The sequence below is a fragment of the Marmota flaviventris genome, chromosome Y (genome assembly GCF_047511675.1).
Source record: "Marmota flaviventris isolate mMarFla1 chromosome Y, mMarFla1.hap1, whole genome shotgun sequence".
In the NCBI taxonomy this organism is placed as follows: Eukaryota; Metazoa; Chordata; class Mammalia; order Rodentia; family Sciuridae; genus Marmota; species Marmota flaviventris.
This window is the reverse complement of record NC_092519.1, coordinates 11,501,644-11,518,067: the sequence shown is the minus strand read 5'-3', so window position 1 is coordinate 11,518,067 and position 16,424 is coordinate 11,501,644. Positions and strand designations below refer to the sequence as shown.

General features: G+C 35.7%; 1 protein-coding gene across 1 annotated transcript; it reads left to right on the top strand.

Moving 5' to 3' along the window:
- The first annotated feature begins 1,663 nt into the window (after positions 1–1,663).
- LOC139703465 (RNA-binding motif protein, X chromosome-like) lies at positions 1,664–10,732 on the top strand. The gene is made up of 8 exons (XM_071606936.1): positions 1,664–1,772; positions 2,388–2,494; positions 4,160–4,334; positions 6,326–6,478; positions 9,199–9,313; positions 9,781–9,906; positions 9,987–10,075; positions 10,449–10,732. Exons 1-8 carry the CDS (start codon positions 1,664–1,666, stop codon positions 10,730–10,732), a joined length of 1,158 nt encoding a protein of 385 aa, XP_071463037.1.
- The last annotated feature ends 5,692 nt before the right edge of the window (positions 10,733–16,424 follow it).

The window sequence follows — 16,424 nt, the reverse complement described above, 5'->3', positions numbered from 1 at the left end:
GGGAATCTGGAAAAAAAAAAAAAGGTAAGGAATGTAAAGTTTTAACCAGAAAGACCATTTAATGTCTAAGAAGGGAGAAACCGTAGTGAATTTGTGCTTAAACAAAGGTAAATGTAATCAGGTCTTCTATTTTTCTCTCAGGATTTTATCAGTCTTAAAAAAAATGGTGTCAAGGTAAATTGTACTATCGCGGTTTAAGCGGATGTGGATTGACTGATGTAACTGTATGAAAACATGAATTTTGAATTGTGTGGTAAAAAATTCTCTTTAAGATGAGTTTCATTAGAAAGTAAATCCCTTAAAGTTCCCGGATTGTATGCATGAATGGGGGATGGGTTTATTGTGTACAGTCATTGAGTTGGAAGGTGGGAAAACTGGTTAGAAAACGAATGCATTTAAGTTGGAAACTAGTCTTCTTTAAAATATATCACTCTTATAAAATTAGTGGTTTATAGTTGTTAGTTTTTGCTGTGTCATGGTATGGCGTATATAGTCACGCATTGTTGGACGTAACAGAGGCCGCCATTTTGATTCTCGTGCACTGGCCCCTCCCCCACCAAAAGTGCCCTTGCGGCTGCTGTGGTAGCTGCTGCTGTTGGTGCGGCTTGTTGCTTGTCGCTTGCCGCTTGCCATTTGCCTCTTGTGGCGGCCCGCTTGCCGCTTGCTGCCACCAGCGACGCTTGCTGAAAGGGACGCTTGCCGCCTGTCGCTTGTCACTGCCACACCACCAGCAACTCTTGCCACTTGCCGCCTGCTGCTTGCTACTGATCCACTACTGCCCTGACTGCTGCTCGGTTGTGTAGGAATAGATAATATCTAAAAATATATAGCAAGATATTTAACCACAGGTATTGAAAAGTAGAATGGGGTGATTTCAAAATGTCCAAATTGTCTGAACTAAATTAAAATTTTGGCATTCCCTCTAAATTAGGATTACATACTTTAAAATATGTATTTTAAATACATAAAATTAAAAAAATCTGACAGGCGGTTTTTGTTTAAATATGACTCGGAAAAGATTTATTTCTTATAAATTATAATTTTGTATGTTTTATAAGATTTTCACAAGGGGAATATTTGGTAAATTTATGGTTTGTGGGAGTAATCATAAAACAAGAAAAAGCAGGAAAACTAAAATGTTCTTAAGGAATTTGGGGTACATTTTTGAAGATAAGAATTAGATGGTTTCCAAATAAAATTTTGTTAACTTATTTTTAGTTTAAGAACCTTTAAAAGAGAAATAAGTGTAATTGATAATTTATTGTGCATTTAGGATCACTGAGTATCTGAAATAGTCTTCCTAAAAGATTTGTAAAGTATATAAGAAAATAAGTGATGGTTAAGTTAATTATACTGATTTAATTAGTCTATTTTGTGAATGTACTGTATATATTTTATGCATATATTATGTTATATAAAAGTGAAATTGTGTATGTAGCTCAGAAGAATGAAATTTAGCCTTCCTCAGCACATTTTTACATTGGTAGTTTTTTTTTTTTAATTTATTAACATCGATATTTAAGGTATTTTTCAAGTGGCTTCTGATACTGTTAGGATTTTTTAAAGTTAAAAAAAACAAGGACCAAGTTTAAGCCAGTATAGTGTACTTTACATGTACCGAAAACTGTAATAAATTTTGATTCTTTTGTCTGCTTATAGCAAAATGATGGAAGCTGATCGGCCTGGGAAACTTTTCATAGGAGGCCTCAATACAGAGACCAATGAAAAGACTCTTGAAGTAGTATTTGGGAAATTTGGACATATACTGGAAGGTAATTCTTGGAAGCTTGTACACTTTTAAAAATAAATCTGTATTGTTTATATTGAATAGCATATGAAAAAGAATACACGTATTGTTCTTGAAACTTACATGAGTACTATAGTTTAGTTTTTTTATTAAATAGTCATTTACACATAGTTTTCCATAAAATGTTTCTTGCAGGCAAGTCCTACTACTGAAAATGAGAACAGAACAATAGCAATGATGTGGGTGGAATGTGAAATGTGATGGCATTTCCTTTTGCTACATGTATTTTATCCTCTCATTGTCTTATGTTGTAGGTAATTTATTTGTAGCACATTAATTTGATCATTATTAAACTACTTTTAGTAATGTTTAAATACTGCAGCTTTGGGATATTATATTTCTAAAACTTAATATTCCATGATATAAAGTTATTTCCTTTTGTTGCTTAAGGAACTTGTAATAATGAAGTGTAAGTTTCTGGGAGTTTATTTAAGGTATATTTCAAGTGGCTGAAAATATGTGTGTATCTTAATTAAAAACGAAGCTTTGTGTGAAATTGTTATGTGAATTATTATGATAATGTTGGAAATATTAAAAGTTAAATATTATGCGAATTAATAAAAGTTAAAATATATTACAGTTCTTTTGATAAAGGACAGGGAAACCAACAAGTCCAGATGCTTTGCTTTTATTACTTTTCAAAGCCCAGCTGATGCTAAGGATGCTGCCAAAGATATGAATGGAAAGGTATGAATCTTTCTGGATTGTTTTCATATTTCTGAAACTTTTAATATTCCATGATGGCGTGAGTGCCATAATCTTAATCCACTTCTTCCTTTTATCACATAAATCCTCAAAATTGTAGTTGGAAAGAAACTGAAATAAACAGAGCATTAAATATAAAGCATTGATCCTGTTATGTTACGTTAGTATTGTAATAAGTAAGTGAATGCCTACAAATATAATAAAAATAGGCCAGTATTTATTTAAAACAATAAAAAACTAGGCAATTCATGAATATGTTCTTGTATGATGAAACTCAAGAAAAACATTTGGGGTAAAAGCCTACAGAGTCTTACATGTAGGGAAAATTGCTTCCCATTAATCTGGGGCAAACATTGAGGGAGTTACGTTTAAACAGGTTTCAGATTTAAGTAGATGTTTAATTAACTGCAGATGGAGAAGGTGGATAAACTGATGAGGATATGTAAGAATAGGTAATAGGTATTTCTGCCCCTAATTTTCCATTCCCTTTTTAAAAATGTTTTGTTTAGTAACCAGAATGAGTTTTTTTCAGTGACTATACTTTGTTTTATAGTAGTGGACAAGTGTTTATTTTCATACAACAGTCATGTTTTTTGGATCTTAAACTCTCCAGGTTGTTTGTCTCATATAACCTTTAACGTTTCAGTGGTTGTATGAAATACTGAATCCCTTAACATTGAAGTCAAGGTTGCTTCATTCTGGGCCATTTTTTTTTTTTTACTTCTTTTTCCTTCCAGTATCACAGTCTTTCATTGTTCTGTTACTCTTTGAAGGGTCTGCCAGTATGCCATCCTGTATTTTAATTTATTTTTTTTGCAGTTGTCAAAAATCACTTTTCATCAGATATAAAAAGTCTAGAAACATAATTTATTTAGATTTGCATGTTTCCTACATATATTTTATCCTCATTGTCTTATGTTTTTAGATAATTTATGTGTAGCATATTAATTTGATCATTATTAAACTACCTTTAGTAATGTTTAAATACTTCAATTGTGGGATATCAAATTGCAGTTCCCTTAATTTATGCAATGCAAAGCTACATTCATGGAATATTGAAGACCATTTATTCGATTGTCACATTTTGAAGTTTTATTTAAAAAATTGTTTTTGAGTTTTTATTAGGTATAGAAGTATTTGACAAGCAGATTAATTAATGGCAATGCCTTCTTTTCATCTAATTTCCAAGCATGAAATAACTGATTTGAGCTTAAATTAAATGTGTAGTATTAAATATATAGCCTTTCAAATGCTATTTTATTCACTGAAAAAAAATGCAAGCAGTGGATATATAGGGAATGCTTTATGCATTGTTACAGAGTAGATGTTGTATTTCCCTTCAAAATGTCTGAGGTTAATGTTTTATATTAGTCAATGTTTTAAAATATTAGAGGTATTTCCAAGTATTGTAACAATTAGTATATGTACTTCCTGTGATTTAATTTAAGTGATTTATTTGCTGATTAGTTGTTTTATAATTTTGCATTGTAAATCACATGGCTATTTCAGAGGAAAATGTTTGCTTGGGGAAAACATTGCATTAGAACTAAAGAGTAGTTTCAGTAAGTAAATTTATCAAATATATTTAAGTTAAATTTTCTCAGTCCCTAATATTGACATGACATTTAATATACTTGATCATTTTAGTCTTTGGATGGAAAAACAATTAAAGTAGAGCGAGCCAACAAACCATATTTTGAGGGTGGTAATAGGCGAAGACTACCATCTCTTTCAAGAAACAGAGGGCCTCCAAGAAGTCTGAGATGTGGCAGAAGAGAAAGTGGAGGAACAAGAGGGCGTCCTTCACATGCAGGACACTTGGGTAATATTTAAACTTTAAGCATGAGCCAGGCCCAGTGGCACTTGCCTTTAATCCCAACAGCATGGGAGGCTGATGCAAGAAGATCACAAGTTCAAAGTCAGTCTCAGCAATTTATTGAGACTCTAAGCAACTTATATAGACCTCTTATCAAAATAAAATTAATAAAGAAGGGCTGGGGATGTGGCTGAGCGTTTAAATGCCTCTGGGTTCAATACCTAATACCAAATAAATAAAATATAAGAATGAGTGCATTCATAAGATTGAAAAGTAAGTTTGAGTAGATACAATAATCTCAAATTTTACTTCAGTCATGAGCAAAAAAGAACTTCATTCACTAAAGAAAACAGTTTCTAAGTATTATAGAATTTTGTACTTAGTCATGAGCAAAAATGAACTTCATATATTAAAGAAAACAGTTTCTAAGTGTTATAGTATTTTGAGAATGGTTGCTATATCTAAACATTTTAAAAATGAAATAGATTAAATTACAAGCTAAATTCAATGTATAATTATTGATACTCATTTTCTGTATCCCACAATTTGTCTCTATAATTTGATTTTTTTAATCATATTTCTTGAACACAGTTGTGTCTTTCTTTTTTGAGAACAGAATGAATCATTAAAAATTAAATTAATGAGCCAGGAAAGGTGATGTAAACTTATTACCTTAGCATCTTGGGGAACTTTGATAAAATTCAAATTTGAGGCTAACCTTGGAAAGTTATGGACACCTTTTCTCAAAGTAAAATAAATGATGAATGTATAATACAATGATAGAACACTTTCCTAGCAAGTACCAGGCTCTGTGTTGAATCCCTAATATTGCAAGTTAAAAAAAAAAGTAGTGTGGATGTTCTATTTTCATAAATGCCGTTTTGTTTTCTTTTACAGTTCTGGAGACAGAACCTAGTTCACATTCGTGGCAAGTGCTCCACAATTGAGCTACATCCCCAGCCTTTTTTATTTTCTGGGTTCATACAATACCCAGGCTGGGGTGGAATTTGTAATCCTGGTGCCCTAGCCTCATGTGGGCAAGGATTACATTTGTGTGACACCATACATAGTGGTATTTTTTTTAACTTTGTAGGAGAGAAAAGGGTAGAACTTTTCATTTTAAAAATCCAGTTGTCACAAAATAGAGAAACTTTTTAAAATTTATTAGCCAATGTTAAAAAATGTCAAATGTTTAGCTGCCAATTTTGATAATGAAGTAACTTACTGGAAATATTTTCTGAAGTGGTATTGCAAAGTTTGTTTTATATTACGTTATTTTTTTCGTCAACTAAATTTACCTTGAAAATCAAAAGTTTATCAACTTTTTTTTCTTGTCATATGTATGAGACTATCACACTGTTTTAATTACTGGGCATTTGAAATACATGTTTTCATTCATTTTTCCACTTGAATAAAATTATTTCACTATTTAATGCACATTTCATGAAATTATTAGCTTTTAGTTAAAGCTGAAACTTGCCTGAATTTAGTTATAGTTTTATTATAAATAAATTCTAAATATTGTATATTAAGTTATCTTTCAGGCATTATATTTTTCTAATGAATCACATTTAATTCTTAGGAGGATACATCTGCTTATGTTAGGATGATATTTTGGTTAGGCCTGTAATGTTTTGAAAGATTTCTTGATAACAAACTTAGGTGAAAAATTGTTAATCCTCTTTCTCCTAATAACATTTTAAAATTGTTTCTGGATTTTAAAATATAAGAGAGTGATGGAATTCTGTTTCTCCTCCACATTCTTTATAGCAGTACAAAATGTCTCTTGAGATTTTTTTTCTAGTTTTCTCTAAATTGACCTCACCCTGAATTTTGAAATGTGCTTACATGGTAAAAGGAAATAAGATGTATTGTTTGTGTAGATATGTGATTTTTTTAAAGACCATGATAGTGTACAACAAACATAAACATAAATTGAAACTGTATCATGTAAAAATTATCAATGTTTACCTAACTACAATTTTTTTTAAACACAGATAATGATGGAAATACTGTGAATCTCAATATGAGTTCTTCTAGAGGGCCATTTCCTGTTAAAAGAGGTCCCACTTCAAGAAGTGGAGGTCGTCCTCCTAAAAGATCTTCTCCATCTGCTCCAACAAGAAGCAGTAGTAGTGTGGGAGGACGAGGTAAATGATGACAGTAAAATTAGTTTCTTATTAATGGAATTAATTTACATTAATTATGAAATTATGAATGAGAAAAAGGTATTTTAAACTGGGTACTTAAAAATTAAACTCATGAAACCAGAGAAAGAATATGATATTTTCTAATTGACAGCTCATTTACTCTACATCTCAAAATTTGTAGATTTGTTTTCATTTTTTGCATGGGGGTACCAGATTGAACTCGGGCACATTCACCACCCTATTTTGTATTCAAATAGATGGGGTTTCACTGAGTTGCTTAACATCCTATTTTTGTTGATTCTGGGTTTAAACTCAGGATCCTCCTGCCTCAGCCTCTGGAATTGCTGAGAGTAAAGGAATATTCCACCACACCTGACTCAAAATTTTTAGATTTTTGTGAGCAAATATTTCAGCATCTGATTACAGATTGAGAAAATATAATTAACATCAAATTGAGGAAAGCATTCCTTTAATCTTATGTGACAGAATTTCTCTTTAATATTTCATTAGGGTCTCCTGAATGCCTTTGGTTTTTTTTAGATTTAGTTTTGGTAGGAATTGTAGGTCAGAACATTGTCATGATACTTAGGTGAATTTTTCAGGCATTTTTAATGAGTCATTTGTTTCCACTCGGGGGGCGGTGTGATTCTATAATTGCAAGCTATAATTGGAAGTTTGTTGTTAATTGTTTTCATTCATGACAGTGCTTAAGTTTAAAAACATAGATGATATATTTAAAATTATATATGGTACCATAGTGAATTTCGTAAAACAGGATACTATTTTTAAAAAATTTAAATAACAAAGATTAGTATAGTAGAGGAAAGGTAAATGAGAAAATGAGGAGACAGGAGAGGTGATAGAAAATACTAGGGTCTGAATTAGAGGAAGTTGCATTTCATGCTTTTATAATCATGCCAGAATGAATTGTAATTTTTTTTGTAACTAATAAAAGCCAACAAATTTTGTACATGAATTATTCCATAGAATCCCTGATAATGATGTGTTCTGTCTTACAGTAGAAAAATTGGGTGAATAATTTTATTTTATTTTTTAAAAATTTTTTTAGTTGCCAGAGGATTTTTTACTTTATTTCTTTCTTTATTTATATGTGGTACTAAGGATCAAACCCACATGCCAGGCAAGCACTTTACCACTGAGCCACAACCCCAGACCCTGTGTGACTAATTTTAAAGTCCACAGTAATGCTTTTGAGAAAAAGTTTTATTTGATAAAAATATTAAAACATAAGTGAAAATATTGAAAAAATGTTTCTACTTTTTCAGTAAGTTTTTCATTGGGAAATGTAAAATAAAGATTAAATAATATATAAGTTTAATAAATAAGAAACATATTACTTTGCATTTAGCGGAGAAGAAATCACTTGGTGATATATTTTTAAAATAAAATCTTGAAAAAGATGTCAGCCATTTTAAGTTGACTATAAATGATAAAGTGCACTTTGTTGTGAAATACATGGAGGAATTACATTAATCAGATTTATACTTGATTCCTTGTGGATTTATTTTTTTGGAAAATAATGTGGGATAAAGTTAAATCAATTGTAAAAGCAAGTAATTTTGAGGAACTATAAACTCTTAGGTTGAAAATAAAAGGCAATTAAGATGATCCAGAAACTGTATTTGTTTTGGTTTGCTGTTTATGGTTGTTTTGGTTGGTTATTTGTTTAGATATGAGGGATTGAACACAGGGGAGCTTAACAATTGAACAACATTGCCAGCATTTTTAATATTTTATTTGGAGGCAGGGTCTCAGTTGTTAAGGGCCTCATTAAGTTATGAAGCTAACCTTGAGCCCACAATTCCTCCTGATACTCAGGAGCCACTGAAATTAAAGGCATATACCAGGGTGACCATTAAAAAACAGTTCTTAATGTTACTCTTGTTTGTATAGTCATATCAAAATGGATAGTACGGCTATGTGTATCTAAAAAGAACAAATAAAAATGGTTTAGTGGATAATATAGTTTATTCTTAATGTAGTTATTAAGCATATATTAATATGCATTTAACAATGTTTGCTTTGGAATATATCCTCCTTGTAAGCCAGTGAATATCAGTATTTGCAAATGCTTCTGTATATCAGTAAGAACCAAATAAAAGATATTTTAGAGAGTGTTAGTTACCATATATAAAATCAAAATAAACTGAGGTCTTAAAAATAATTGGTGGAAAGAATCGTGATAAATGGAATAAGTGGGAACCAGGTTATGATAAAGCAATTTAATTTTTTATAATCTGGTTTAATATTGTGTTTTGAAGAAATGCTCTGATTTTTAACTAGAATAGCAATGTAAATATTAGAAAACATTTAAATCTGTTCAGTTAAAACTTTTAAATATTTAAAGATATTTATGCATTTTTATATTTAGCACAGAGGAATCAATATGCTAGAAATGAAGTTTATGAGGCTTTTGAAAAAGTAATTCAGAGACAAGTGACATAATGATAGAGGAGAAAAGTTGATATAAAGGTATACTTGATGATTGAACAATACTGCTAAAATATACTTAACCCAAAATTTTAAGCTACTACTTATGGTAATTTAAAGACTATGCAATATGCCAGTTTGTAGAAATATGTCTGAAGGTTGGTTATTTTAAGTATTAACATATTAAAGAGCAGGGCTGTTCTTTTTTTTTAATTTTTGTCTGTACGAACCATGGGTAACTTGGAATAGTCACATAATTTATCTTAAAGGTCCTGTGTCTCGAGGGAGAGAAAATTATGGAGATGGGCCACGCAGAGAGCAAGTCTCTTCCCGGAGAGATGATTATGTGTCACCAAGCGATGATGGTTATTCTTCTAAAGATAGGTAAAGGAGATTAATAAAAAATAGTTTCTTGTTGATAGAAGTATTTAAAATTAAATGTTTTAAAGTGAAATATTCAGTGAAATGTGGTATAATATGCTTTATGCAATAAATATTTCTAATTCTGAACATTTATGAGGACTTCATATTCATGGAATTAAAAAGTGTGTGTGTGTGTGTGTGTGTGTGTGTGTATTTGCATGCTCTTTTCCTAGTCAGTTATATGTATATCACCCGAACTTTGCTTGGGATATTTCCACCACAGAATTCGTAGGAATATTTATATACTATTAACGGGTATTAGAAATGTGTCACAGTATTAAGATTTTGTTTGCATTTTTCTGATATCTAATTATATTATTTTGGCATGTGTATTCAAATAGTTTACTTTTTCAATTGAAAATTTTTTGTTATGTTTGAGTTAAGAGTTTTGTGAATACTCAGTTACTGTTTAAATTTATTGCCTTAAGTTATTCAAGCAGAGTTTATCCAAGTTCCCGAGACACCAAGGATTATGTTCAGCCACATAAAGAATATGCATACCGTGATTATGGCCATTATAGTTCTCAAGATGATCATTCTTCTAAAAGCTATAGGTATTGTAATTTTTTAACTGGCTATATTATTTGAAGTTTTTAATTCTAATATCAAATAAGTTTTTTTTTTTTTAATTTAGTGATCGTGAAAGCTGTGGTGGAGGTCATGATAGAGATTATTCTGATCATACAACTGGAAGCTCTTACAGAGAGGCATATGAAAGTTATGGTAAGAGTTTGTCTTTGACTTGTAAATTGCACAGTTAATTTGTCAGATTAGTGTCTTAGTGGAATTTTAGTTAAGATGTGAAACAATATATAGCATGGCAATTTCTATTAGTTTGAAGATCTGTATTATTTTTATAGCTTTAGTTTAAATGAAAGATTTTAAAGAAATTTGGCATTCTCATCTTTCCCACTAAAGGAAAATTAGAGCATTTTAAAATGATGAGAATGCTTAATTCTGTTACGTATAGGAATGATGTAAATAGTTGATACTCCAGCTATGTTCATTTCCCATTTATAGTACACAATTAAAGTCATAGTTTTGATAACCAAAAGATATTTATTTTAATATTGTCATTTGATCACTGACCCTACAGGGAGCTCCCGTAGTACACCACTTACACGAGGACCTCCACTGGCTTATGGTGGAAACAGTCGCTATGAGGATTACAACAGCTCACGAGATGGATGTAGTGGAAGTCGGGAAACTTATTCAAGTAGCCGAAGTGATGTCTATTCAAGTGTTCGTGATCGTGGTGGTAGACAAGAACGAGGGTTTACATCTTCTTCTCCCAGAGAATCATATAGTAGCTCCAGATGTGGAGGTTCTAGAGGTCGTGAGAGAAGCCGATCTGAAAGAGGTGCCCGAAGCAGATATTAAAAATAACACTCAGTTGCTTACCAAATTTTCCATAAAAAATACTACTTTTGCTGTGTTAATTGAATACTACACTAAGCGAGTATGTTCACTTTTGTAGGGGAGAGAATGTATTAACTATCTCTCCATGAAATGTTTAAGAGAAAAACTGTTCAGAATAATCCCATAAATGTTATTGTTAACTGAAAAATAAACATTACCAGTTTAGATTTTTTTAAAAAAATTGTTAAATTGTTCAAAATAAAAATTTGCATGAAATCTAATTTGTTGTTTGATTACAATGTGATAAAATGTTAAGAGGAAGTTTGGGAGGATAGTGTTTATTTCAGTTATCCCGTGTGTACTTGAATTAAATCTTTACAAAATAAGTATTTTAACTTCCCCATATCAATGTTTACTTGTTATCCATTTTATCAGGTTAACAAAGTCAAGTTTTATCTTTTACATAAAAGATTTGAGATATATTCAGGGAGGATTCAGAGTGATTTCAAAAGTAAAAATGAAAATTAGACATTGTTAGGACTTAAATCAAGACTGAAATAATGCACTTGTATATGTGTACAAATAAAAGTGCACAGGTAGCATTCCTATGTATGACAAACAGCAGTGCAAGCATTCTACCTGCAACCCCATTGATTTCTCTGCATGTAGTAGGACAGTATAAAAAATTGTTAAAAAGAATCCTTACACTGAGGGCTGAGGAAGGTATCAAAAGTGCACTATATTCTGATAAAGATGTTCTGCATGCTGTGTTGCTAGAGAGAAATTACAGTCATGTAATTTTTAAGACTTTTAATTTTTTTTGTAGGGAGGGTGGTAACCAGGAATTGAACTTGGGCACACTCAACACTGAGCCACATCTCTTGCCCTGTTTTGTTATTTTATTTAGCAGCAGAGTCTCACTGAGTTGCTTAGCACCTCACATTTGGTGAAGCCGGCTTTGAACTCATGATCTTCCTGCCTTTGCCTCCTGAGCTACTGAGATTAAAGGTATATAACCACCATGCCCAGCTTCATTCTGTATTTTTAAATTCATACTTTTATGATAAATTCACATTTAATCCTGCATGCCTAAATTTATATATTTGTTGGGTCATTCACCTAACTATAGAGGCCAGTGTATCAAGGGTTGGCTCTCAAATATATTGGAAAATCTACATTTCAAAATCCAAAGAAGAGAACATAGATACAGTGGTGTTGGGGAAAATGTTAGGCATCAAGGACTAGTGGCCTCTTGAACCTTTTAAGTACCCCAAATTGCTGTTAGTGACTATACCTGGCATTTCCAATTGTATGAGCCTGCCCTACATTTAAGTCCTAAAAGTACAGGCTGTATTTTAATTTTTATCAGGTTTTGTTTATTAAAACCAGATTTAACCTGTTAGCATTGCCTACTACCTTGGAGATCTACCTATAGAAAGCTATAAGATCTCTGTTCCCCATTTTATGTATGGGTACACACTTGTGTATATTATCTATATTTGTGCTTGGTCTATATATTATATACATGGGATCAAAATTGACATTAGATAAATGAGCACTTAAAATGTAAATAAAAATGGATCCAAATCTCTCTTAGTTTATGGGACCATTTCTCCTTGAACCAGTATGAATTCCCTTAATCAAAGCAGGGAATCTAGTAGCTGATTATCAAGAAAAATTAATTTTGGAGAAACTGGGTAAATAGTACTCATAATAAACACTTTGACACAAAATGCTTCAAGAGCCCTCTGACAAGAGGCTGTTGAGTGAGCCAGGATTGTGGTTCAGTGGTACATCACTTGCTAGTGCGTGTGGAGCCCTGGTTTCGATCCTCGGTGCATTTTAAAAATGGACAAAAGGTATTGAATCTAACTACAATTAAAAAATATTTTTAAAAGGCTGTTAATAATAAACTTGAAGCTAAGTTAAATACTTTTGAAGCTGATGTAATGGGCTTGGGTGATCAGATAAAAAGTTTTTAAGTCAGACAACAGTTATGTGCTTATCAGTTTGTATAAAGTCTTCCATACAATAGTTCTCAGTGTGACTGGAAAAAGATGAAGGTGTAACTATTTTGATTTTGGAATCATAAAAGTGTTAATCTAGATCTCTTGCAAGTATATCAAACATCCAAGCTATGCAGGAAAGTTGCAGGCCTATGTTATCTCCAGTATTACAGAAAAGCTTTCAGAGGACCTAAATGGTTTCAATCCTTGGAATATGCGGAAACATATTACATGGTTCGTCAAGGGCTTGTTTTCTTATTCTTGATTCTGTGTGGTTTTCTTACAGTCAGCTGGAAGCTTGTCAGATATCAACACCTCTAAGAAGATATGCATTAGTTGCAGTTATAATATAAAAAAGCAGGGAGATGTGGGGAGTAAGTGAGCTTTGGTTATTGACTGATCCCAAGGTATAGCAATAGCCAAGTGTGGGAAAACATTTCTTGCCAAAGGATGGTTCTGTGAACAGGCTTGATGAAATCAATACTTTCAGACCTTTTGGTACAATGTGGTTTCTGGCCCCAAGATATTCCTTACACTGTAAAGCAGGAGTGTCTCGAGATATTTCACATTCTGTAACTTTTTACTAAACAAAGATGCCTTTTAATAATTCATTATACTTGAATATTTTACAAAGCTTCTGCTATTAAATTCCTGATTGAGACCCCATATAATAAACATCTCAACTATTTTTATACCATTATTTCTCATTCAAAACATGGTGTCCCACATGGCCCCAGCTTTGCTTAAAAATGTCTTTCCCTCTGTGATTTTCTTACTTTCCAATGTCCCCTTCTTGAGATCTTTTATTCCATAGTGTTTTACTCAGCAGAAATGATTGCTAAAAAGGAAAAACTAGAAGTTTCCTCCATAATACAGGAGGTAGTACCATAATTAAATAAGGAAGGAAACAAACATGGAATTGCCTTTAGTGATATTCACAAGAAATTATATAGATTTTTACTGAACAACCCTATTATATGTTAGGATTGCTGTGGCTGAGCTGCTCCCCAATATGCACCTGGGTCAACTAATCCTGGTGGCAACTGACCAAGCAAAAATTCTTTGGGTTCAGAAGCTATTTCCCTTCTCTATCCCATGCTTTATATGACATGTGGTTTCAAGACTGAATGGGGGATTGACTTGGGAGAACAAATTAGTCACCAGTCTGCCAAGCCAAGGCATATCAGCTGATGGTTGATTGTGTTTCAGCCCAAGCCACCACCCCTGACCCCATCATTTTCAGTCAGGACTTGTTCCTCTCAGAGGCACCAGAGCAAATGCCCCATGCCCACTCCACCATCAGAATGGCTCTATGTGCAGGAGATTTGAGCCACAGGCCTGAAATCAGATTTAACCTGATAGCACTGCCTACTCCAGATGCAGATTCAGCATCACATCCTCCTCACCCAGTGCAACCCTGGCATCCCAGGATGGAAAACCAGAGGCACAGTGTGGGGGCACTGTCCTACCCACCACTTCAGAAGAGACAGGGGAAAATGACAGCCTCCAAGAGTGTTTATTTGCCCATCCAAACTGGATCACTTGTTCGAGGACCTGTCCCCTGAGGGTGTGGATCCTGCAACCCCTCCACTGTGTATCGCGTGTTGAAGAATCACGGAGATGATTTCACCTCTTGTGGGCCCGAGTTTGCACAGGTCATGAAGGAGGTCAGCCAAGCCATGGGGCTGCATCCTCCTCTCGTGGGCAGCCAGGGTCATCACTCCTGTGTAGAGAGGGACACAAAATGCTTGCAGGGGCAGTGCCCATGCAGGTAGGAGACAGTGAGGAATGCCACAGCACCTCTGCACCTTTTGAAAGGCCTGTGTTAATACTGGGATGGCTTCCCTGGTCCAGCTCATGCCCTCTTTTGCCAAAGCAATCCCTGAGCCTGTGCAGGGCTTCCCCTGTGAGAGGATTCAAAGGATTATTGGTAGGGGCCCTGGTGGATGCCTTCAGGTGAGGAAGGAGCAAGGCTGAGCCCTCTGGGCAGGACCTGTGGAATCCCGTGGCCAGGATGAGTGAGGGCTTTGTGGGACCCACATGAAAGCTCTTCCATGTCAACAGATGGTCAGGCCTTCAGCCTCACTGATGGCCCCCAGGATGGCTCAGCCACCCTCAGGAGGCGAGCAGTAGCCCAGGGCTATAGTCTCACTGCTGCCACTGAGGCTCTAGTCCCCTGGGCCAAAGCAGTGGTGGTTTGTACATTTCTGACACAGGGCCCCCAACAAGTTTGCCTCTCAACAAGTTGTCCCCCCAACCCCAGGTCTCTCACCTGGCCTTCTGCAGCTTCTCTCTGTCTGGGTCATCCACCTCCAGGTAGTAGGGCAAGGGGTTGAGCCACAGGTCCTCCATGATGATCTGGCAGCACAAGTGGGAAAGGTCTGGTCCAGGTCCACACCCCATTCCCCACTGGGTTCTCAGTTCTCTAGGGGATGGATGACACGCAGTGCTGCTTACCTCAGCAATCCTGTTGGAGCCTGGGCAGTGGCGGGTGGCCAGCCAGTTGAAGAAGGTCAGGCTCCTGTCATCCACAAAGCTGCTGGTGGGTTCATCGACACAATCCCAGTACCACTGAACCCCCGTTGAATGAGTCTCCTTATACCCTGTGGGTGGCCAGACACATCAGGCAGCGCAGTGTTCCACAGGAGGACAGGCTCCAGACTCTACCTTGACCCCACATAGGGAGAGCCCTCCTACCTGTGATGCCAACCAGATACTCCTTGGTGATGACCTCGTTGCGGAAGTAGGGGTTGTGCCGAAAGGAGAACTTCATGCTACAGCGATTCTTGGCAGGGCTCACATCCTCCACCTGCCAGGCAGGGGAGGAAGGCAAGAATGGAGCTTCTGATACAGAGTTGAGGGGAATCCATGCCCCAACCCGCTGTCACAAGGACTCAGGCTGACCTCTAAATTGGACACGTAGCCAAGCAGGTCTTTGTCTTGGTGGGTGATGATAGCTGACAACTGGGGGTGGTACCCCATCTGCTTTGGGTCAAGGAGCTCTCATTTACTGTGATGGGAGAGCCAGATGCTCCAGAGCCAGCAGGAAGAGCACCAACACCGAGAGCTGTGTAGGACCTGACTTGGGAGCTGGGCCTTTGTACCGGTCTGTCCCAGTACAGGCCCCAGGCATTCCTCAGAGGGCCTGTGGTCTGCCTACACACTGTGTGATCAATGGGTGTTTTCAGGGAGGGGCCCAAGCTCCGCCCAGATCCCTGTGTGCTGCAGTGGCACTGCTCACCATCTTCAGAGCCACCAAAGGGGTCCGAGGGGGTTCAGGGACAGCTCCTTGCATCTGCACACGGACTGCAGTTGTTGGCATTGTAGTCTGCTGTACACAGCTGGCGCCCTGCACCACCACCAAGCCGAACCATGGCCGGGGCCATTGAGGCCATATGGCACCGGGCCGAGGGCCTAACTGCCAACAGAGCAGGCGCCGAGGCAACCTGAGAGCTGTATCTGCGCCACAGACAAGAGTCTCCAGACTTGTTCCCCCTGCAAAACTAGACCTAGGCTTTTGGAATTCCACTATCACCAGGAGTAAGAATGCAGACTTCTCCGTAGGACAAGGTGCTGCTCCGTGGTGGTGCATTGGTGCATCGCTGAGTAGAGCCTACCACTGTGTTGGGCCAGCTTTTTGCTGTGGTCCTAGACTCTCAGGCCTTAGCCCTAGTGACGCCTGCCAGCAGAGTCATAAATCACTAGGC